The 24,713-nt window shown below is 42.6% G+C and overlaps 1 protein-coding gene across 2 annotated transcripts; it reads left to right on the top strand.

Moving 5' to 3' along the window:
• Positions 1-142: 142 nt before the first annotated feature.
• Positions 143-24,664, top strand: rif1 (replication timing regulatory factor 1). Of its 2 annotated transcripts, none has more exons than XM_076264011.1 (36): positions 143-290; positions 1,428-1,549; positions 1,821-1,899; positions 2,484-2,580; positions 3,023-3,153; positions 3,280-3,374; positions 3,873-4,062; positions 4,171-4,263; positions 4,385-4,523; positions 4,809-4,960; positions 8,620-8,749; positions 9,486-9,638; positions 9,906-10,016; positions 10,623-10,685; positions 10,881-10,984; positions 11,517-11,603; positions 12,125-12,198; positions 12,313-12,532; positions 16,069-16,176; positions 16,265-16,414; positions 16,546-16,645; positions 16,748-17,027; positions 17,136-17,181; positions 17,356-17,558; positions 17,702-17,795; positions 17,888-18,013; positions 18,584-18,726; positions 18,841-18,930; positions 19,020-19,074; positions 19,184-22,348; positions 22,448-22,570; positions 22,680-22,766; positions 23,192-23,307; positions 23,536-23,689; positions 23,778-23,898; positions 24,120-24,664. In XM_076264011.1, the coding sequence occupies exons 2-36, from the start codon at positions 1,437-1,439 to the stop codon at positions 24,350-24,352; spliced, it is 7,425 nt and encodes a 2,474-aa protein (XP_076120126.1). In that variant the 5' UTR covers positions 143-290; positions 1,428-1,436; the 3' UTR covers positions 24,353-24,664. The 2 variants fall into 2 exon arrangements, with proteins under 2 accessions (XP_076120126.1, XP_076120127.1); XM_076264012.1 differs by having other exon boundaries at positions 12,313-12,493.
• Positions 24,665-24,713: the final 49 nt, after the last annotated feature.

Consider the following 24,713-nt stretch of genomic DNA (forward strand, 5'->3'; position numbering starts at 1 on the left):
CCAGCTCTTGTGTTAAAGAACTGTAGGTAGGCTATAATAAGCGTAGACACATCATAGTGGTTTGAACGTGCACGAATTCACTCAAAAGTGGGTGGTGTTACGTCGGGTGAAAGGTGACGCTACTTCGTTTGCGTCGTTTGGCGCCAGCAAGAGTTTTTCGCGGGGTAAAAGGACCTCAGCGCTTTGATGAGAAGACTGTTCCAGTGAAAAATTGTCGCTTTCTGGGTGAAATATGATAACATCAATGGTGTTTTGTCAGTAATTATCATCGTTTCTTGAAAAACGTGGAGGTAAGGATGTTATTGATTGTGTGCTGTTTGGAATGATGGCTTGTCCTCAGCGTGGTTGCAGTGGGCAGTGCATTGCATGCATGCCTAGTAACAGCTAACAGTTAACGTTAATGTTATAGCAGCTATGTCAATATGTGAATAATCTTAACATCCCGACATATGCCAGTGTTTTTAAACGCAACCTTGTTTTTGATTTAGCTTTTCTGTTAAGGAAAGGATTTTGTATGGGAAGTTGTTTTGTGATGAAGAAAATCATTGGCCCTCTTGCGCAAACATCCATGGCATTGTTTACTGAAGTGAATGCTGCAAAGGCTGCAAGGACTCTTGATATGATTGTAAATAATCGTTAGTTCCGAGTCCATATCATAAACACCTAATTCAAACTCTTTCAAACTTTGATTGCACTGCCAAACTATCTCGAGCTAAATATTGGCTGTTTCTTTGGTGCGCACGCTAGCTAACTATGCTACCTTGCTAGCTGGTCAGGTCCCAACTACCGCAACGTTATCTGACATTAGTAGAGTTAGCTTGTGGTACTGTTAGCCTGCTCACATGAACAACTGGGCAGGGCTGACGATTTTTGTCTGCTAGGCCAAAACGTGTGCCTTTCGAATTGTTATTAGAAAGATTTGGACAGCTGCCGTAAATCAACAGTAAACGTTGCCCAGGTATATTCCCTCAACTTGACCTTTGCAGCAACCTGTAACGTTACAGCATCTCACGGAACACCCATCTGTTGTTGTTTCTTACATGACTATCATGTCCGTGGTTAAGTTGCAGGTTTGTGCACCATTGTTTATCTAGAAATTCTATCTAACGTGTAGTTTCACGGTCGTTCTATCTCGGTGGTAGATATTTCTGCATACATGCTGAATAGTCTTGCGACTTGTCATGTGTAACGATATGTGTGGCTGTTGGTGCTCCGCAACACAGAAATAAATCTGTCAGAATCAGGAAGTCTGGGTCTTTGTTTTCGAGCCCCAGCTCTGCCGAACAGAACCCTGTTCACTTTAAGAATGGTCTTGCCACCTAGGGTGTGTGTGTTAGACAGTCACATTCTTCTCTCAAAAAAAGACTGGATTAGACTGAAAGGTAGGCCAAAGTTTTTCAACAGCCTTTTCTAACCATTCCCTGTAGGGTGTAAGGATGATGGCGACAGTGTCCCTCTCTGGTGCCAGCCTCATTCCCCTGCTGGACTGCCTCGAGGATACAACAGCTGGCCAGTCGGAGCAGACAGATGCCTACCTCACCATTGTTAGGTATGTGCCTATGACCTTGTTTCAGTTCTTTACAGTGGCCTTCCAAACAGCAAACATCATTGTGTTTTTCCACAAAGTCCTAAGGACATTCTCCAATATACTATGCAGTTGGTGGTGATGAGATTTTTATCGACAATTAAGTGGTCAAAAAGGAGGAAAAAAGAAAGTTGGACATCCGTCCTATTCTTTATAAGTTACACTTGCTGTCTGTGATTTGTGATCTATGATTTATGTGATTTTATGATTTGTATCCCTGTGGCTGTTCTTCCAGTCGTCTTAGTGGCGAGGATGGGCAGCAGTACCATGCCGTCATCGTGAAGCACTTTGCTCGCCTCGGTAAAACCATCCAGGTGAGTCCCCTAATGTCTGTCCAACAAGATGCAGGTCTCTTGTGCTAATGGAACTCAACTGATGTAAACGTATCAGTAGTAAACATATAGTAACAGACATGATATTGTAGTAGCACTGTGTAGCAATTTGCCCCTTTTGGAGTCCTGGGTTTATAAGCAGCTTTTGATGTCCTCCTCAAAGGTATCATGATCTTGATGGTGTATGGTCATGTGAGGGACCAATAATCACACCTGCCATTCCCACTAATCATCTGGGTCATGCACTATGTAGGTCTGTGTTCTGAGATGCATGACCAGAAATATAAGAAAAGCCTTCAGAGCACGAGTGCACCATTGACTCTGTTGGCAAGCTTCAATCTGTGTGAAATCAGCTGTTGCTGTACTGGCATGGTTTTGGCATTCCCTTTTAGCTAGTTAGCTGCTTCAAGATGCAGTGTATATAGGTGTATTCTCTGGTACCTTTCGCCTAACAATACCCGACCACAAGTTATACTGCTTTGTCAGGCCCCTATGGTCTGGTGATTTATGCGACACATGAAAATGAAAGGGTTGGATGTGACGCTGAAACCACATTTCCCCTGCAGGCTCACATCAGCAGTGAGAATGCAGAGTTGAGCCAGGCCGCACTGCAGACCCTGGGCCTCTGTGTGTTCTACCCCCACATCGTGTCTGCTGTCCCAGGTAGGAAGGCACACCCACCTCACAGCACACTTGACGCATGATTTTTGACACGACCTGTTGAGGCTTCTTGATCATGAGTTGAGTAGAATATGTGGGATATTTGTATGGCGAGTGAGAAACACAGTTGAATTTGAGTCCTCAATATTTATTTATTTACTTACTTACTTACTAAGTCCTACTCTGCTTTTTATGACATTAATGTTTGTTCTGAATAATGTTTGTTCTGAAATTTGTTCAGATCTGTCTGTGTTACCTTGCTCAGTTTCCCCAATGATTGTCCATTTAATGTAGGATGTAGGTAGGGTTAAGCAGGGTACTATGTGTATTCATAAACACAGCTTTTGTGTTTTTCAGTATTATTCGTGCTCTTTATCAAATGTATATGTATGTATGATGTCTTACTGTCTGTCAAAATATGTTAATGACTTAAATTGTCTTGCAGACACTTTTGCAGAGGAGATGCTCACCGCACTTACAGAGCTAGTGGTGAAGTCGTCGGAGAAGAACACATGCACTAGAGCATTATGGGTAATCTCCAAACAGAACTTCCCAGCAGATATTATTGGCCAGAAGGTGAGTTCACTAAGTGTTTTCTGAATTGAAGCTGAAGGAGGAGTATGTGGTCCAAGTAGTCATGATAGATTTAAGTGGCTTTCAAGGCAAGGTATGACTGGATCCTGTGTTTGTCTGTGTGTGCAGGTCCCTGACATCTTGACTGCTCTTGAGGCTGTGGGAAACCGAGAGGACATCCAATCTGTCGTAATGGAACATGAAGCAATAAACGTCATCATTAGGTTTGTTGACCACTCAACTCATCACCTGTAGTCTACTCTGATAATAGATAGATAGATACTTTATTGATCTCCAGGGGAAATTCAAGACATAGCATCTAGCAAGGTCCTGACTGCACCATTCTTCCTGAAATCAAATCCGTCCTCTTCATGTCTGCCCCACATTTCCCCTCATCTACATGCTGTGTCTACCAGAAATCAACTCAAGTCAGATATTGTTGTCCAGTTACTTTACCTGTGAATGTTACAAGCATGAACCAATATCTGTACACCCTAGCGCAAGGGTCTTCAACATTTTTCACGCCAGGGACCCCAAACTGATGGAGTGGCATACAAAATAAAGAAATTGTCTAATCAACCAAAGTTTTCGCGACCCCCCCTGCAGTACCTCCGCGGACCCCCTGTTGAAGATCTCTGCCCTAGTGTATGCCAACTCTAATTGACCACAGTATGTAGTAAAGGCCGGCTTCATCATGTGATGAGTGCTCCTCATTTTGGCAGGTTGATAGAGCAGGCTCCTGCCCCGATGACTGAAGGTGCTGTTCAGTGGGTCAGACAGGTGATTCCACTGGTGGTCCACTCTGCATCAAAGGTGCGCTTGAGAGCGGCCGCCGCCCTGGAGATGGGCCTGCCCCTTATTCTGGAGAAACAGGAAGAGGTGGCAGCAATGATCGAACCCATGATGGCCACTGTAGGTGTTTTATTATGTCCCTGGATTCTTTGAGTCCTGTATTGAAATTCACCTTCTTTTTAAGCAGTTGATTGATTCACTGATTTGTCTCTGTACTTGTTCTTCCAGAAACTTATACCTGAACTTCAGAAGCTCTTCAACAACAAGAATGAAACAAATGTGCTTAAACTCTGGACGTTATTTGTGAAAATACTTGGGAAGGTAATGTTAAACCTTCATTATTATTATTGGTTTCTGTGTGTGCTGATGACAAAAAGACTAAAAGAGGTAATGGAAGGGCGGCTGCTCACCTTTTCTCTAACCTTGACTGGTTTTGGAACAGATGCTTCATCGAGGAGGCTCCTTCATAAACTCCCTGCTCTACTTGGAGGAGATGGGCTTCCGGAGCTCCTCTCCCAGCGTTAAGAAGATTGCTTTCTTTGCCTGGAAGAGCCTGATAGACAATTTTGCTCTTAATCCTGGTGAGCCTTATATATAAATATTTTTAGGGCCAGTTTTGTATACATTTATTAGGCCTATTCCGAGGGTAAAAGCAAACTTTAAGTTACAGACTGTTAATGTTTAAGCAGATCCTAATAGAAAATGGACAGTTATGACAAACATATTATGCACACTGGAATTTCATGTTTTCAGAAGCCATTATGTTTTACTCTTACAACCCAGACACAGTCACCAGAGTCTCCACAGTCACCACAAGTCTCCAAGCATGTTCTTTCTTTGTGCTTTGCTTTGATTGTGTCCCTCAGAGATCCTGTGCAGTGCCAAGCGTCTGAAGCTCCTCATGTTGCCGCTCAGCTCCATCCAGGTGAAGACGGAGCCTCTGCTCCTCACCAAGATCAACGTCTGGTGGTACCTGGTTGTCAAGCTGGGGCCCAACCTGGGCTCCAACTTCGAGCAGGTGAGTGAGTGCAGTTTGTTCAAGACAGTGTACTGTAGAACCCTGCTAACATGGAAACAAGTATGAGTAAGGGCTGTTCTGTGTCCATCGCATACCTGTATATCTGTGCATTGGGTAGGTAAATGTCTGCTCAAGTATGTTGTGGGACTTTAGGGATAATACTAATTGATACTAAACTTTTTTTATTTATTGGCTGCGCTCACACACACACACACACTGTGGTAAAAATTCTTAACAAGAGTGATAAAGGATACCATCTTCGGGTATAGAAATAATGACCAGGGACATGTTACCAACAACAGAGTTCCAGCAGCAAGTCCAAAGTTCTCCGGGGCTATGCACCTTCTTATAGACCCTTTCAAGAGAGTTCCATTATCAGCATCATAGTTGGCCCCACAAGACTTCCTTTTTAACATTCCATATGTTATCTTAATAGAGTCCCGAAGTGTGACGTAGAGTTTCCATGACTGCAGAATCACTGGATCTAAACAAACTTTCGAAGTGCCATAAATAGCATTGAATGTAGACATGTGGCATAATTTCTAGCTAATAAAAATAAATATATCCATTTAAACGTGTTTTACCTGCTAGGCAGCAGCTTAGCCACATAACACGGATTCCCTGGCAGGTGTAATAGAAAGAAACAAAATTCCAGTGGATATTTCACGTCTTCTCAAAGACTGGCGGCTGTTTTTTGCCAAAAAAATAAAGCCAAAACACGTCCGTGAATTTAAGGATTTTAACCGCATGCTGTGAAGTTACATGCAGGTCTCTTTTACGGAGGAAACCCATGCTAAAATAAAACTCTGTAGTCACGAATTTGATCGTGTTGGTATGAATATATGTTGTAGTATGTGATTCCTACAGTGTAAAAAAAATATACTAACGTCTTAGAAACGTTGTAAAATGATTGAAATATATTAAGAAAGCCACCGCTATGGTGATTTCTAATGGTAGATTGATTTGTTTAGATCCAGTGAAATTGCTGCCTTGGCAACGCTAGCGTTTCCATGACCGCAGAATCACTGGATCTAAACAAACTTTCGAAGTGGCATAAATAGCATTGAATTTAGACATGTGGCATCATTTCTAGCTAATAAAAATAAATATATCCATTTAAACGTGTTTTACCTGCTAGGCAGCAGCTTAGCCACATAACACGGATTCCCTGGCAGGTGTAATAGAAAGAAACAAAATTCCAGTGGATATTTCACGTCTTCTCAAAGACTGGCGGCTATTAAGAGTGACGTTTTTTGCCAAAAAAATTAAGCGAAAACAAACCGTTCCAACTGCAAGGTTGTAATGTAAACAGAACTAACTTTAGGCTAAAACAGAGACATGAACATAGTAAAATGAAACAACACAGAATGTTAATTTGATTGTTTCAGCACACTCTGAAGAGACCCAAGGTTAGTGTTCATGGAATATGTACTTATAAATATGCATTTTAAGCCTTAAAGTAACTTTGGACTGTAGTTAGACCATCTTTTCACTTGCTAAGTTGAGTAGGCTAAGTTAGTTTTAATTGACGTGAATGAACGAATACTTCCACCGCCTTAACAATCTTTGCTTCCACACCGGTGATTTCAAAGTAGCAAGAGGGGCTTTGGGTAGGTTGATGTGTAGGCCTATATTTTAACTGGCTGCAGCCTAAAATTAGAGGAGTGTTGACACTGCAGTTCAGCACGTGCATGTGTGTTTGTGCGTCTTGGCATACACGCTGGACGTGACATTGGGGGTGTGGCTGCATCGTCGATTCTACTTTTAAGTTCGAAGTTCGAGATTGAGATGTAATTTCGATCGATTTCGAAATAAAATCGAAATCGTGACACCCTTAGTGTTGGTATGAATATATGTTGTAGTATGTGATTCCTACAGTGTAAAAAAAAGTCTTAGAAACGTTATAAAATTATTGAAATAGATTAAGAAAGCCACCGCTATGGCGATTTCAATAGTTAGATTAATTTGTTTAGATCCAGTGAAATTGCTGCCTTGGCAACTCTACGTCATGGCTTCGGGACTCTATAATGCAGAGGAAGTAGATTGGGGCCCAAATAGAACGTTCAAGCATTGTTTTTGTTTTTATTGTTGAAAGGGTCTATACACATTTACATACGGTTTTTAGACAGAATCATTACATACAGACATATGACAATACCGAGGCACTTCATGGATAAAAACCCATGACCACCATGCTGTAGTTCCAGCAGAGACAACAGACTACTCAAGGATTAAGCATAATACCCCATATGCATCCATGTCTTTCCCTCTATTGGAGGCTGCATCACATTATATTAATTATATGTCAGCGCTCTATTCTCTGCAGAAGCATAGGCAATGCATATCTCACACTTATTTGACTCGGGGAATGCCCTCACTATTCTAACAATGGATGTCGCATGATCTTTATTAGAGAGCCATAGCAAGCCACTGATAGCAAGTTGGATATACAGAAATGCATGTTTCAGAAACTCAAATACTGAAAAACAACCCCAATTCTTCCCAAATGTAATACATTGTATGGAAACCATACATTATTATACAAAATGTAATGTTCAACACATACAATTTAGGGAGAGTCTCAAAATGTCACCCACCCCCCCACACACACATTAACACATGCACAAAAAATATCCTGTCGTTCACGAGAAGTCTTTCCCAGTCTTGTCTGTCCTTCGTTGAGGTCTCCTATTGCACTGCAGCTTGAAAGTTTTTACTCAGTCACTTTGAGTAAAGATGTCCGCTAAATCAGCGTCATCTTTCTGAAGGCCAACACACTCTCACTCTCACTCTCTCACACTCACACACACACACACACACACACACACACACACACACACACACACACACTACACTACACGTCAAAGGTGGAAATGTGAACTATCTTTGCGAGATGAATCTGTTGAAAATATATTACAAGTCATAAGATATCTCCATTTTAATTGTCATTGACCTACGAACGTTTCTCCAGAGCTTATTTTCCTTTTCCCCTAGCCACTGCACAAGTATAAATGCTCACTGATGACTGAAGTGACTGATGCGTGTTTAGGTTGGGCATATACCAGATTCATCGGAGAACCATTCTTGGAGGGTATTAGACTGCGATGATTCAACGCAGATCTACAAACTGTTGCTGGGTTTAAGTTTTTGCACCCCGGTGGAGAAACGTTGAGCTAAATTAAAGGCACCCTTAACAGTTTTTTGACCTTAACATATCGTTTCCAAAATTCCAAAATCATTTTGATGGTACATAACCTCGAACAGCACTTCTGCCATTGTCTGAGCGGCCCTCTGTAGGCGATTACCGACCTAGCAACTTTTTAGTTTCAGGTAGGAAACTGCCCCCCCCCCCCCACACACACACACACACACACACACAAACACACACCAAAAAAAAAATGAAATGCAAAAGAGCTGCTATGCTATCGGAATTCAGAGATCTTTTTCTACAGACTGCTGTCGGTGCATTCCCTCTATATTGTATCGAGGTTTATACTTTGAAGCAAAACACTCATATTTAGTTACTTTATTATTGCGCTTCTCAACTGTAGGGGGACCCCAACAGCAAATCTTTAGTGCTGCTTTAATAAATCTATTGAGGAAAATGTATTAGAGTAGTGTTTGATTTCATGCCCCCATTTGCTCTTGATGTGGTACAGGTTGGTGTTGCACTGCTCCAGAACACAATCCCTCAAGACGCCACCCCACTACCGACTCCTTCCGCAGCCACCACTCCCTCCCGAAGCATCGGCCAGAGAAGCAGCTTCGGTGTCTCCACCCCAAAAGCAGGTATATGCTGTGAGTAGGGCTGTAACCGTACATAAAAATCACGATTCCGTGGTTTTTGATGTCACGGTTCAGTTAACAGTTCAGTTGGGGCAGCCATGGCCCGCTGGTTAGCACTCTGGACTTGTAACCGGAGGGTTGCCGGTTCGAGCCCCGACCAGTGGGCCACGGCTGAAGTGCAAGGCACCTAACCCCTCACTGCTCCCCGAGCGCCGCTGTGGTTGCAGGCAGCTCACTGCGCCGGGATTAGTGTGTGCTTCACCTCACTGTGTGCTGTGTTTCACTAATTCACGGATTGGGTTAAATGCAAAGACCAAATTTCCCTCACGGGATCAAAAGAGTATATATACATACATACATACTTACTTACTTACATACTTAATTTTCGGTATGTTAAGTCTGTAGGCACTGCAAGCCTAAAATTTGCGGGAATAGTATTTTGAAAAGGTATTTAATTGACTAAACTGACATGGTCTGCCATTTAATATGCTTGTGTGGGAATTGGTCCACATGCAAAAAAAAAAGCCTACTGTTACTACTGGTTACTGTTAAAGACTGCATTTAGTACATTCGGTACACATCTCATGGTTCCAACGGGTCATGGAATTTCTGGAATATCATGGAATTTGATCCAATGATCCAAAGCGATAGGCACCTATGTTGAATACTAACTAGCTACTCATTCATTTCTTGCATCCCAGTCTCATTACCATCCTGTCTTCTCCCCTCTCCCCTCCAGGGACACCCCTGAGCAGCAGTCCATCCCCAAGCTCTCAGTCCTCGGCCACCTTCCCCTGTGTTCAGCTGCTGGGTCTGGAGATCCTCCTGCACTACCTACTCGGGCCACAGGTCCCCAGCATTGCCTCCAAGACCAAGCTCAAGCTCTGCCTCGGTGAGAATGACACATCCTTGTCAGTAGCATGACTACCCAGCTGCTTCTCATTCATGATTGGGAAACCTCTCTTGATCCTGTAGAGGACTAAAAAGAAACAAAACCCCTCACTGGGGTTTCGAAACAATAACCACATGCATCACATGAACTCCCAGGAGTTCTCTGACCTAAGTATGGTTTCATGTGCGTCATAAAATCATGAAATAAATGTTGCCTTATCCTAATCACGTACGTCCTTTTGCTTTGTTTATTTATTTATTGTTTCAGAACCGCTGACAGACCCCCTTTTGACAAGCACCTCATTCTTCTCCAAGCACTCCTCGGTGTTCCTGTCCTATGTCAGGAATGGGTTCATTGCTGTTGGCAAAGATTCCCCAGGTACTCTTACAGTTCTTATTTGTCTTGTCTTTCAGCGTGGAAAATTTGTGCAATGTGTGTGTCAAAATAATTTGTGCTCTATTTGTGTGGCCAAATGAAACCAAAAAGCATCATGTATTTATTTATATATATTTGTGGGGTGCCATATCAGTGTCTGTCTCTCTTGATGACAAGAGAATTAATCAGGCCTGGAAGTGGAAATTAAATTAAATCTACCCAAGCTGTGACTGGATACTATTAGACACATCAGAGCTCACCAGCAACAACAGGCTCTTTGTGTTCTAGCCAGTGAAGGCTTATTCAGCCAAGAAGCCCATGGGCAGGGTATTTGGCTCTGAAGCGTATCATCTGGTACTGTTCTAGCTCAGTAATGCCAACTGGACTACAGTATGTAGTTGGATTTACCGCGTGTGTGAGAGAGAGAGCGAGATGTAATTGTTATGATGGCCCCACTCGTCTCTTTTTTAATCTTTTTCTTTCCTCTACGTTTTGTCCATTTGTCTCTCCTTTTTCCGTCATCATATTTCTGGATTACTGGAATCCTCCCTGTTCCTCGGAACTCATTTGTACTCCTTTGACATTTCCTCTTCCCACATCTATTCACAGGAATGCTTCTCCACATAATTTGGAAGAGTCTGGTCGGTCATGTTGTTAAAACGATTGATTCAGGCAAGTGTCCATCTGTATTTGATGTTAATAAACGTGTACACTTCAAGGAGAATTTTTTTTTTTTTTCATATTCATAATATAGTTGCAACATACAGAGCTATACTGTATTCGGCCACTAAGAATGATTCGTTGATTCATCATCTTGAGATTGTAGAGAGTGCTGCTGTGTAATTGTTGTGTTGTTATTGGTTACAGTTGGTAATAAAAAGGATCGACAGGGATCTGAGGCTCTGACCTTGCTGATGCAGTCTCTACGTGCCATCCTGCTCTCAGATGCCCTGCCGGCAAAACAAGCTCTGGTGAGGCCTTAAGCATGGATGTACAGCCAAGGGAAATGAGTGCTCTATCAGGGGTAGAACTCTCCAGAATGTGCCCTTCAGTTGAAACGAACATGTTACTTATGTACTCAAAAAAGTAAAACTAAGTGGGTCTCACTAACATGGTTGTATAACTTTGACTGTTCAGTGATTTATGGTTTAAAGATGTATTGCTGTTGTGTCACTAGTTCCCAGATACAAAATGGGAAGTTACTGAGATGAGTTTGTGTCTGACCTAGCTGTAGACATTTGAAATGCTGGAAAACCAGCATTTTCACACCCGCAGACATTTTGATAATGGAACAATTGCAGGCTTATAATTCATCCAAATCAGGGGCATATACTACTAAAGCAATGACTAGCGTGCTTTTATGATTGTTGATACTCTTGGTGGTGGTCAATTTGGAGCCAGCCAGAAATCTTTTTTGACACCCTTTGAAGTGTTTGGCCTTATGGTCTTGTTTGTCACTCCAGCAAAAGTAATACAACACCTTCCAATCATGTGTCTTCACAGGATCTTTTGGAAACCACTGTGAAAGGTATCCCAAAGAAAGTGCTTGGCTCTGCAGCCTACCAAGTGGCTGATATGGATATTTTGAACGTAAGTGTTTTTCGCCTATTATCTCTCCATTTAGAGTTTTACATCGCATAGTTTATCCTTTGTCTTGGTTTCTAAACAAGTGCTGATATGCTCAATAATTGCTTTAAAACAAACTGTTCACTATGTTGTTAGTCGCTTTGGTTAAAAATGCGTCAGCCAAATGTAATGTAAACAGCCTTTAACGTTTGAAAATAAGGTTGCACCTGTGAAACGTGTAGTCACAGCCTGAGCTTAATGAAGATGTAGCGTTGCCATCACCACAACCCTGTGAGCTCCTCTCTCCTTCTGAAACCTCAGCATTCAGAGCTCTTAATCAAGCAAACATTGTTTAATGGCTTCCAGAGAGTCCTAATTGTGAAGGCCCTCAAGCCCTTATCACGATGACCTTCAAATTGGTGTCAAGGGTTTTGGATCATGTTCTATGATGTGGAAAGCTGCTGATTCAAATCACAATGTGCGTTTGTGGAGTTGGCGTGTTTCTTTGTGGTTTTTTATGGATGTGTGTGTTCTGTCTGCTCCAGGGCACCCCAGCTCTCTTCCTGATCGGTCTCTGCTACGATGGCAAACATCTGTCAACATTTGTGGAGGACGAGAAGTATGTTTGTTAATGTGACACCACACCATATGGTCCTTCTAGTTGCATAGTTAAAGTTACACACAGAAAACGAGCACAATAGACGAGACGCATAAATGCTTCCCTTTGGTTCAGGTTCTTCATGAGCTTGGAGACCCTGCTGTCTTGTGGCCTGTCCGGCCCCACGTCTCCGCTGGCGTTTGCCGATGCTGTGCTGGAGGCGATGAGCCGTGATGCAGGCTCCCTGGAAAACAAAGAATATCTCTGGAGGATGTGGAGTGTGGTGGTGAACCCACTGACCGACACCATCACACAGGTACACCACAGTAACCCACTGACCGACACCATCACACAGGTACACCACAGTAACCCACTGACAGACACTAGCACACAGGTACACCACACTAACCCACTGACCGACACCATCACAGGTACCACAGTAACCCACTGACAGACACCACCACAGGTATACCACAATAACCCACTGACCGACACCATCACAGGTATACCACAATAACCCACTGACCGACACTATCACAGGTATACCACAATAACCCACTGACACTGACAGTGGGTTACTGTGGTATACCTGTGATAACCACATCACTGATAGACACACCATACAGGTAAACCACAGAAAAACAAGGATGCTGAGGTTGCATGAGGTTGTTACTTCCTCAGGGTGTCCGCGCGGTAGTAAAAGGTAGTAAATAGAATCTACCAAAATTAAGGCCCTTGAAAGGTAGTAAAAGGTAATAAATGCAATTTGACTTGGTAGTAAATTTTTCATCACCACCTCAATATATAATGAGTTTAAATTGTTTGCTTAATATTTGTGTCTACATGGTTTAACTTCATCTTGCCTAATTAAAAAATATATACGTGCTAACAGGACCTGAGTGAGTCGGAGTCGATAGCAATGACATAGAAGTAAACTGTGTAGAGTTCCGTGGTTGACAGCCTATCAGCGACGCCAACAAACAACATTTTCGCCTTTTCAGTTGTTTTACAGGGATACAAACAACGCGATTTTCGGTGTCTCCTTCACGTTGCTTTGGGCGACTTATATGAATCCTGCAGATCCGAAGAGTTTGTTAGGGGCCGGGGATGCAGGGATGCTTTTCGGGGACTCTCGCGTTTTCACGTCATCTAGGCCCTACCGCAGGCTACCAGAGCAGCGTTTATCATATGGGCCTGCTTGTCCGGTGCTTCTGTCACTCATCTGATAATATTTGTTCATTTAGCAAAGGAGCGGTAGATGTAGGCCTAGGCTAGCCTATCACTCTGATAGCAGCTAAGAAAATATAGGCTAGCTGCTACACTCACTCCGTTAGGAGGCAACTCTCTCAGTTTACACTAGGCTACTTCAGCTGGAAGTTTTAACAACTGTGGACTTGACTAGTGTAAGCTTTCGTTCAGCTGACGGTAGCGCTGCCATCTGACTGTGATCATCCAGAACCGTGCAATAAAATTCCACCTAGCCCATCAGTAACAAAGTTCGAACTAGTCACTAGTAACCGACAACATTTTTTTAACGTAACCTAGACCTAGTATCTAATATTACGGAATTGCAAGAAAACAAGTGAAAACAATTCCTTACTTTTAACCACGCAAGTGCGCGTGTCATTTATTAAAACGGTAGAAAACTGAATCAAAGACGGCACTGTCCATCAACAAAAACAGCATGCAGTTTAAAAGTCCCGTTATTTAAAGTCCCAGACATTTAAAGGGACAGCGATCACTCAAGACAGACCTACACCACAACTGAGTGATGAACGTGAAATTCTTTGAATAGCCTATAAAACACTGCATTTAGATGACAACTGCGTGAAGAACTACGCTAATCTAGTTAATGGCGAATTAAGTTTATGGCATTCACATTTAAATCATTCAATAGCTTATGAAAACTTGATCAGTTAAATTGTTCAGGCCAGCAGGCCTACAAAATATTCCAAATAGGCTAGTTTTATTGCAGTGACGGAAAACTGCAACATATGAGTTTTAAAACCATGTTAAATTTGAAAGCATCTAGCTAGTGACAGGAGGGTTTAGGGGGGAAAAGAAAAACTGTAACCTACTTGATTCCACAGTCAATGTTCAGTATTTGGCCTATAATTTAGCCTATAATATTGGCATTTGAATCCAAAATCTATCATTTCCTATCGACAACAGACCCCAGTAGCGCATCGAATCGCATTGCTACACATTTTGAAGTATTGAAAAGAATCAAATCATTGGCTTAAATAATCTATATTGTATCAAATTGTGATTAAACTTGATTTACACTCCTAAATGGCATCCTTACCTACCTACCTAACTGTTGTTTTGGGAAGTATTTATCATGCAAGCATCGTGCATCCATGCTGAGTAATGCAATGAAATCATAGTTTTCAATTTTGCATTAGTAAAGCAGTCCACTGATGTGCATGTTTTCACGGACTGCTTTAGTGTCAAATGTGCAACAACAATACCATACCAATAATAATGGCTTTATATATCCATAGAAATAGATTTCTGGGCCTATCCTTAGACTGGAGTTGTTGTTTTTTTTATTGTTTTTTTTTTTTTTTTTTTGGGGGGGGGGGGTTGTCGGTGGTGTTTGTTCTTCATTTTTCACCACACATGTTTGGTGTTTTAGCGTAATTTGTGCCAAGGTTATCATTCACCTTATTAAAGGGGTGGTTCAGGATTTTGGACATGAGACCTCATTTCCAAGTAAGCAAGTGTGATATTTATCAGTGGAGACCGTTTTCAACACGTTTCATCCAGTCCTTGTAATTGCAGAGTTCGCAGGTGCTAGGCTAGCGCAAGTCAACGGTATGTGCTAGCCTGCCACTAAAGACAGTCTTACCCACTCCAAAGTACACCCGAGGCAAATTCCAGACAATCGATGTAAATGTCTGTGTTGATAGAATAGTGTAAGAAATACAACCCTCGCATCGCGTTGCAATAGTTATACTTTGGTCCCTGAAGTTGGTAGTAGTCATTTTGCATCTCAGCAGCGGACTGATATTACCAAGGCTACTACTAAGTATCCCCATTGGAGTGCGCTTTACTGTTTACTTTTCGGCGCAGTACTACTAACCGGAGCAAGTATAATTCCGTCGTGGTAAGAAACAAGTCCCTCAAAATGTAATGCGATCGTTGAAATGCAAGGATAGAATAACGTTAGAAATAACAGTATCAATACAGACATTTACATCGATAGTCTGGCGTTATAATTGATTTGCCTCGGGTGTACTGTGGAGTGGATAAGACTGTTTTTAGTGGCAGGCTAGCACATACCGTTGACTTGCGCTAGCCTAGCACCTGCGAACTCTGCAATTAGAAGGACTGGATGAAACGTGTTGAAAACGGTCTCCACTGATAAATATCACACTTGCTTACTTGGAAATGAGGTCTTATGTCCAAAATCCTGAACCACCCCTTTAAGGCTAAGGGCTGGTTAGGATAACTCAAAGGCTAGGGTTAAGGTAAGGACAACTGAAACTGAACTCGACACTACAAAAAAACATTGTCATAGACAATTACCATACTTAATGATCACAATTAGAAATTATTAGTGTACCTAATATTTATGATGTATACCTTATAGCAAGTAGTAAGTGGTGCTTTGCATAACCACCCCCCCCCCCCCACCCCCCCCAAAAAAAAAAGGGCTGCTGCTTGATGTCGTGTTGGTAGTAAAAAATATTGTGGAGGTAGTAAAAAAGGTAGTAAAAAGTAGTAAATTCAACTCTATGATTCCTGCATATACCCTGCTTCCTGTTTGCTTCAGGGAGTTGAAATGTATATATTTTGTGACGGTCATAAAGTACCATATGACACGCCAACTCACAACTGTAAAATAGTGAGATGTAAACTTGTGCACAACACCTCTTTTTTTTTCAGTCCAATGAAGTCAATCAAGGGGATGCCCTGGAGCACAACTTCAATGCCGTTCACAGCGCCTTGATGTTCCCGATATCCCACCTGCTACCTGGCAAAGCTCTCCCACAGGTAAGTGCTAGCTTTAGAGTTTTCAGTCTGACATATTTACATTGCTCTGATAGATTAAGATTAGAAATGATCCCGTTTTCTTGGTCAGATGACTCAGAAGACCCTACTGGGCACATGGTCCCGGCTTTACATGGTTTTTGCCCGGTGTTCTGCCCTGGTGGCCACTGCTGAGGAGAACGTGTGCTGTGAGGAGCTGTGTGTCAAGATGTCGTCTTCTCTGGATGGACTGGATTTATCGGTGAGTTGAATTGCCACACCTTACCTTGGTTTGCATGTATTGACCACTCACAAATATATTCTGTTGTGTGGAAAGAAGCGGTTGTGAATTATGTGGTGACTTTTTGTTATTGATACCCTTCTTTTCCTTAGGATCCTTCAGTATTGGATGCTGTTGTAAGTGTCCTTCACACCATGATTGAGAGTGTGGACTTCTCTCCGTACACTCCCCAGTTTCAGCAAAAGATGAAATGTAAGACTCTCTTCCATCACCCTCCATAATCCATAATGTAAGCCTCTCTTCTTCTGCTCTTTGCATTACATGACCATGTCTTTTTGTTTGTTATATTTCTAGCTCCTCGTACTCCACTAGGCTGGGTAAGGAAAAGGAACAAAGCGCTGGGCAACCTCTCCACTTTCCATACGTTACTAGTGCACTGTCTGGAAGCATTCCTTGCTTTGGACCCAACCAAGGTGGCTGCTGATGGTTCTGGAGCCACACTGGGGGGTGTTGGCACCACGCTAATCAACATTGTGTCCAAAATCTTCTCCAACCTGGCCCTACCCACAGTTATTCAGGAGGCGTTCTCCATTCTTGCCCAGCCTTTGGCCCTCATATTTGGTCTGACTGGAAGGTGTGAAGTTTGAATGATCAAGTATTTCATTTTGTTGTTTAGAGTGTTCTCAAATGAGTTTAAACCTATGAGTATGTGTATCTAAAAATGGTCTGACTTTTTTTTTAGCACTGAAAATGACAAGTCCAAAACCTACTCAGTTCTCATGCAAAAAGTAAGTTTATTGGTTGTACATGATATCCTTTTGTGACTTCAAGAAAATGTGTGGGGCCAAAGTTACCCCAGCTTGATTTCTTTCTTTCAAGTGCTCCAATTGCTTCAGTGTTTCCCCCCTACAGAGTCCCCCCTAGAACCCATTTTCTGCCTTTCTTCTGTTTTCTCCTTGTAGTTGGAGTGCCTCCTAGGGGACATGTTGAGATGTCTGCAGTCCCGCTCGGCCTTGCAGTACGACGACGATATGTTGTCTTTGCTGACCCCCCTTCTCTGTGAGACGTTTTTACATAAGAGCAAGCAGATCCGCACCCTTGTCAACCAGTTCTGGAATGCTACATTTGCAAATGCCCTTGTTCTAAACTACCCAGATAAAATTAGGTATGAATGCTCTGTTCAGTTATTACGCTTGGTGATTTTGCATTTTGCAAATAAGTTTTACCTGTTTTCCCATCATGTGTCATCCCATGTATATAGCTCTTTGGCAGTATTGAAATTTAATGGTGGCTTTGCTCCTTTTACAGGCCAGTTTTAAGCCAAGTAAAACAGAAGACTCCCATCATCTTACCTGGGTTTCAAGCTGTAGAAGTACCAGAGGACACTAGTGGACAGTATAGCGTAAGTGTTTGTATTCTGAAATGGTTGGTTGTACTTAGTCATTGAAACATGTGGTCAAGTACTACTGTTTTTTTTTTTTTCCTTTTATGCAGAGTGAGTCCTCTCAAATGGAAACCAAGATAAGTGGTGTGGCCGTGACCTCTGCGAAGAAGAGGGAATCTTTGCTAAACAGACCTGCCGAACCAAAGACCCCAGACATGCCTGCTAAGCCTGTATCTGTGAGTGTATTTAGTAGATATGCACTGATTTTATTTTCCCACTTTTAGTGAATGCTCTAATGAATGCTTACATTTTCTACCTTCAAATACAGTGTTTCCCCAGAAAACTAATTAAGTGTGGTGGGCATATGTGAGGGCAGCCTGTTGAGGTGGGGCGACGGTGCTAGATATTGAAATTGAATCTGTTTTTATGCCTAGTTTCTCACAATGGAAATATAATTGCGATCATTTTACCCGTGCCTACTACCAATGATGGACAGAACTCATCATAGATCCATCCTCCATGGTACAGCGGTAAAACTAAGTCGTAGCATTTATGCCATATCATATTTCTTGTTATAGAAGTCGTGTGGCCTTTTAAGAATAACATGAGTGGGTGAGTATGAATGGCTAGCAGCTAGAAAAAATAAGATGAGGACCTAAGCAGCATTCGTGAAGCAGAGTTGTATGCATAGTTTGAACTGTTTGTCATTAAATAAAGCTGAAACTCCTTGGACTTAAGCTCTATCTTGCGTTTATCCGTGTGTGTGTGTACAATATTTCATGTTGGCTGGTGTTTGCCCTCTGCAGGTCAAGCTTGATTTTGGATCATCAAAGCTGCCTCGTCGGGAGATGTTGGAGGAGGAGGCCTCAGTAGACTTTGTGTTCATCCCTCCAGAGACGAAGGAGAGGGTGCTAACTGAACACCAGAAGGAGGTGAAAAGGACGAAAAGGTGAAAATGAAAATGATTTGTGAAGACATTGCAAATTGCTATGCATCGATGACTTCAGTTTCTGTTTCACCCAAGACCGTGTTCATGAATTGAACCGATTAATCTGTTTTGCAGGGTTGATATCCCTGCCATGTATAACAACCTGGATGCCTCCTTGGACACAACCACCTTTACCCAATACACTCAGAGCCAAGAGGAATCTATGTATGTCTTTGTCTCATTTGGTTATGTTTGGTTATTGTTTACTCTTGTTTGGTTAGCCAGAAGTTTAAAATATTTTCTTTTTATGACAGGGACAAATTGCCTCCAGATGACCAAACTGCAACCATTGAAAAGTCCTTGCCTGAGGTATTGGTAACACATTATTGACCCGTTATTTTTTTCTTTTGTTTTGATTGTTTTTGGTGTTGCAAACTGAACATTGCCCAATAATTATTTTCCTTTTAACTCTCCACAGACCTCAAATCAAAATAAATATACTGTTGTGGATGTAGACGAGGCCAAGGATCAAAGTGGAAGCAACATGGCTGAGCCAGTTCAAGACCCCGCAACAAAAATGGACATCTCTCTTGGAGGGGACGAGGTGCCATCAACATCTGCTGATATCTCCATGGAGGATATTGGTGGGCAAGAGCCAGAAGTTTTCAAACAGGACATTAATGAGGACAGGACTCCAACTAAACAAGACACTTGTTCCAATAAAGAGGACAGTCCTAATGTCTCTGGATCATCTGATATGGTCTCTGGTACACCCCAGAAACCAAATAGCCGTCGACAGTCTTTCATTACCTTAGAAAAGTATGTTGAGGGCAGACCTTCTAGTCCCATCAGTGTGGCTAGATTTACTGGTCCCCTTGTGAAGAACACAGAGAGCCAGGAAATGCCAAAGTCCCAGGGGTCCATTGCGAATAGTCCACACACCCCACAGGCAGAGACCAGTCAAGAAGTCTTCATGGAGACAGAAATGTCTCAAAAACATTTGGAAGGATCTTCTGAAGAGGGTTTGAAAGACATCACCAAAGATCTGAAGCCCTCCACTGAACGCCCCAGTGAAAGCACAGAGGATGAGGATGTCATTCCAGATACCCAGACAAAGATTCTAAAGGAGGATTTGGTTGCCAATGGTAGGTCCCCTCCGAAAAATGATGTTGCTAAGACCACGCTAGAGGAGGAATCAGATGTTCTTACAGACTCTCAGTCTGAGACCTCTCCAGCAAATCCAAGGCGCTCTGGGCGACAAAGAACCAAACCTATGCGCCCCGGGGAAGAGTCAGATGAGCAAGAAGGTAAGAATAAAACAAGGGAGAAAAGGGTAGCTGCTAATGATAAGAACCTATCTGTTTCTAAAGAATCCACTCCTTCTCCTTCTCTGGAAACAGATAGCCAACCCAGGGGTAGAAGAAGGAGTAGGTTAGCTGAAGTAGAAAATGTTGACACTGTAAAAGTGAGAAAAAGTCTTAGAGGGGATATTAACAGTCTGAATGATTCACAATCTGTTGCAGGAGATAGCCAGCCACAGGGAAGGCAAAAAAGAAGTCAGGCAGCGTTGCTAGTTGCTTCCCAGAACTCGCCTCATTCAAATAGCCAAACACTGGATAGACCTGGGAGGAGAACTAGGTCAGCACAGGACACAGACTCTCAGCAGTTGAGTGGTGAGGCTGAAGTAGATGGTCAGTCACAGGGCAGACCAGTTAGGAAGACAAGAAGATCTGAAACAGCTAAGCTGCAAAATGAAAGTCAGAGCCAAAGTCAGACTGATTCTGAGCAGCTTGCAAGTCAGACTGAAGTAGTAATCAGAGGTAAATCTGGTCGAAGGCAAAAACTCGTCAGTGAAGAAGATGAATCCAAGAATAGTTCAGAGAATGCCCAAGTAGAGAACTTTGAAGAGAGTCAGGAATCCTCCCAAGGAAAAGGTAGGCTCAAAACACGGAGGTCCTCCCAACTTATATCTGCCAGTGCTGAGAACTCTGACTCTAATGCTTCGGAGACTGAAGGTCAGAGGCCTAGAAAGAGGGGCAGAAGACTGTATTCTATGAACGCAGAGCTAACTCACAGTCCACTAAATAATGCACAAACAAGTGAAAATGTACTAGAGCCCCAAGAACTTGCTGGTGTTCAAAGCACACCAGAGTCCCAAGAACTTGCTGATGTCCAAAGCACAGAGATGCCTAACTCTGATGTTCAAAGCACAGATATGCCTAACTCTGCAGCACCCCAGCAAAGCCCTTTAAAGAATAGCAGTTTTGTCAATGATGACCAAATGGTCCATGACAAGGTAGAAACTACGAATGAAGAGAGGAATGACGTACATGAAGTAATGGACACACAGAAAGAGGAGGGTGAAGACATGAAAGAGGAGGATGACAAATCTCAAACTGAAAACAAAGAAGTTGTAATAACGGCAACAACAGAAGATGTACAAAACAGCACAGATGTAATAACAGGCTTAGATATTAAATCGGAAGAAGTATTGCAGGATTTGCCAGCTGGTCAAACCTCACATAACAAGCTTGAGGGTAGTGATGAGGCAGTGGTGGAGATTAACCCTGTTATTGAGAGCACCGATTCATCTAAAGATATGGTGGTAGAAGGTCCAGATTCACAAAGTGATTCAACAGAAGTTGTCTCCTCTCAAAGTGAATCTGATGGAACAGCCAAAATGAGTTGTCCAGTGCATAATAGAAAGGGCCGTAGACGTCCACGCCTCAAGGACTGCATTTGCCATCTTGGGGTGAAGTCTGGTGCGGTTAGTCAAAGTGAGCCACAAGCGTCTCAGGAAAAAGAGACCAATTCAGTTGACAGCAACCAGCTGCCCCCTTACTCTGAAGAAATTACCTCAGAGGAAGTGAAGGCAGTTAGAAATGAAAATGGACTTCCAGAGGTACCAGTACCAGACTCTGAGGTACCAGTACCAGAGACTGAACCTACATCTCTGCCAGTTAAAAGCCCAGACACACTTTCTGATGCAGCTGTTGAAGTGGCTGTTTTGCCTCCAGAATCCATTGAGAAGGATGAGGGTGAGCATGCTGTCACAGAAGAGTCACAAGATGAACTGAGGAAAAATGAGACGACTGCTGAAGTGCCGGAAGAATCTGAGTTTGTCAGTGTCGGAGAACAACAGGTTGTAGAGGCAGCTTCTGTTGATCCAGTGGAAGCAGAAAGCCTCAGCAAGCAAGAAGAGCGCTTGGAAGAGTCTCCTGTCGGCACCACAGAAGAGGCTATGGCAGTAGAAAATGTCTTAACTAATGATGACGATGGAGTAGCTCCTCTTGTAGAGGATCCAAAAGGGGTGGTGGCAGAGAAAGAAGAAACTGTAATGGATAACAGAGACTCTGTGTTTGATCAAACTGAGAACGCTGAACCATCAGTAGAGACAACAGAACCCACAGAACCAACAGAACCTCTGAAAACTGCTAAAGAGAAGGAAACTGCTGTGTGCTTGGACTCTCCACCCAAGCAGAAGTGTTTGGATGCACTCACTGGCGAGCTAGAGGTGGGCCAGAGCCCCAGCAGCGGGAAGACCCGTGGGATGTGGTCGCCATCTGCGTCCCCTTCCACCAGCATCCTGAAGAAAGGCCAGAAGAGACCCTCTGAGGAGGATTCTCCCTCACCGCTGCTAAAGGTAATATCAATTATGGTGGTCTACATCATGGCTGTAAGATGTCCATACCATTGTCCTGTGCCCCTGGAGTAAATGGTCTCGTGTACATATTTGTTACAGTCCCGCCGAGTGTCCTTTGCTGACCCTATCTACCAGCAAGAGTTGGCAGATGACATTGATCGTCGCAGCCCTGTAATTCGGACAAGTTCACCAAGATCCAAGAGTCTTGGTGGTCAGCCAAAGGTAGTTTTCTGATTGTAATATGAATTGAAATATTTCATATTTGAAAAGCATTTTTATTTGACTTGCTAAGCTGTTAGTCACAAGATTTTTTTTCTCCATGAAATTGTAGTTCATAACGACACCAACAAAAGGTTTATTGAACTTCAGTCCACGTAATCTCCGAAGCCCAGGGTACAAGAGCTCTAAAAAGTGTCTGGTAAGTTTACTTGGGTCTGTTTGTGAGTGATGCTCTAGTTTCAAATGATTTAGTTTACTGGTGGTGAGATATGTGTCTTTCCTAAAAACACAAGCACTGATATGAAGGTCTATCGTGAGCTGTGCACCTAAATAGCTTAGCTAGATTGGTTGTCACCGGGATGCAGAGTTTGAGTTCAGTAAGGTGACAGCCGCAGGAAAGAAACTTCCTCTGAACCTGCTAGTCCAGGTGCGGAGAGACCTGTAACGCCTCCCGGAGGGTAGTGGGGAACAGTCTGTGGTTGGAGTGTGGATTTTACCACATACATTTATGACCACTCTACTGCAAAATGCAATAATGTGTATTACTGTTGAGCCAAAAGAATAACAAAAAAATCTGAAAAAGCATAAAAATTATTTTGGCTAACCCAGCGGTTCTGTTTTAAGATCTCGGAGATGGCTCTGGAGCCTCGGCCCATTCCTAAGGACTGCGTATACCCTGCCCTTGTTGCCTGCTCAACTCCTGTGGAGGCTGTGTTACCACAGATCTCTTCCAACATGTGGTAAGTCTTACAGCCCACTTCAATTGTATTGTACTTATTTCTTCAGAGACCACAAAAAGTGCTGGACACTTATCATAATTAAATCCAACATAATCAATTCATCATTTTTTACCATCATCACCACAGTACTTTATTTATACTTTTAAAAGCAAGAAAATAGAAGCGAGTTGGCATCAATTGTGTCTGAATGAACTTTTGAATTTTTTTTATTTCTCTCCATGTTCTAAGGCCCCGTGGCTTTGGGCAGCTTGTACGAGCCAGGAACATCAAAACAGTGGGTGACCTCAGTGCCCTTACACCAGCTGAAATTAAAGCTCTTCCTATTCGTTCCCCAAAGTTGTCTAATGTGAAGAAAGCGCTTAAATCATACCACGAACAACAGGTATTGACTCTGACATTCGTAGTCATCAGTGTAATGTCATTAAAAGCATCACAATTTACACACTAATGCATTTATTTTTGGATTCTAGCGAAAGGTTCGTTGTGATGATCTTAAAGGCTTTGATGAGATGGAGAAAATGACATCTGAGCCTGAGGAGCTTGAGTTGGCCGAGAATCAAGACGAGGAAAAGGCACCAGAGGAAGCACAAGGCATGTGTTAATTTTTACCTGTTACAAAATGTGAATATGATACATCTTAAAACAAAAATGATATTAGAGGTATGATGTATGATTTGTGGAGTGTGTACAGTCACTGAAGTGTACAATTTGTTTTATGTGCTATGGTATGCCATCGTTTGGACGTAAACACACTTTTAGAAATGAACAGTTGTGTTGATTTAAACATGTTTTTCCTTTTCATACTTTTGCAGAGGTGACATTGGAGGAGCCCACTACAGCTGAGCTGCAGGCCTCTGAGCAGCAGCAGGAGCAGCCTGAGAGCCTGAGCCTTCTGTCTGACGTCCAGGCCGTTGGGGATCGCTTCAGTACAGAGGAGCTGGCCCACTACTCTCCAGGCCAATTGGCTGTGATGTACGAACACCTGAGTGGAATGATTAAGTCTGTTGTGGATCGCCTGGTGGCCACCTCGAACAGTATGCCTTGAACTTAAGTCGGCACAATGCCTCTTTTTAAAAAGGAATTTTTGGATGATGGTGAGCTGCGAGTTCCGCCAACCCGGCCAGCGTGGATTGTATAGTTTTATTAGCCGTCTCCTCGACAACCAGATCAGTGACTAAACTACAGAATACATGGACCTCAATGATGCCTTTTAGTCATCTTTTTAAGTGATTCCTTTTAGTAGAAAGTTTTTTTTCTTTCCTTGTTTTGTTTTTAAACTTGGTGTGCACAGACCAAGATATGGATAGCACATTTTTTTTATGTCAACCATTGCTGAAAATAAAGTGTTGAAATGAAGCGTTAATATCTCATGTATTCACTCCCCCCTTGTATGTCATCATTGTATG

The sequence above is a fragment of the Alosa pseudoharengus genome, unplaced genomic scaffold (assembly GCF_046254945.1).
Source record: "Alosa pseudoharengus isolate Yale_2024_CS ecotype anadromous, Long Island Sound unplaced genomic scaffold, YU_APseudo_1.1 YU_APseudo_1.1_scf_3, whole genome shotgun sequence".
Lineage (NCBI taxonomy): Eukaryota > Metazoa > Chordata > Actinopteri > Clupeiformes > Clupeidae > Alosa > Alosa pseudoharengus.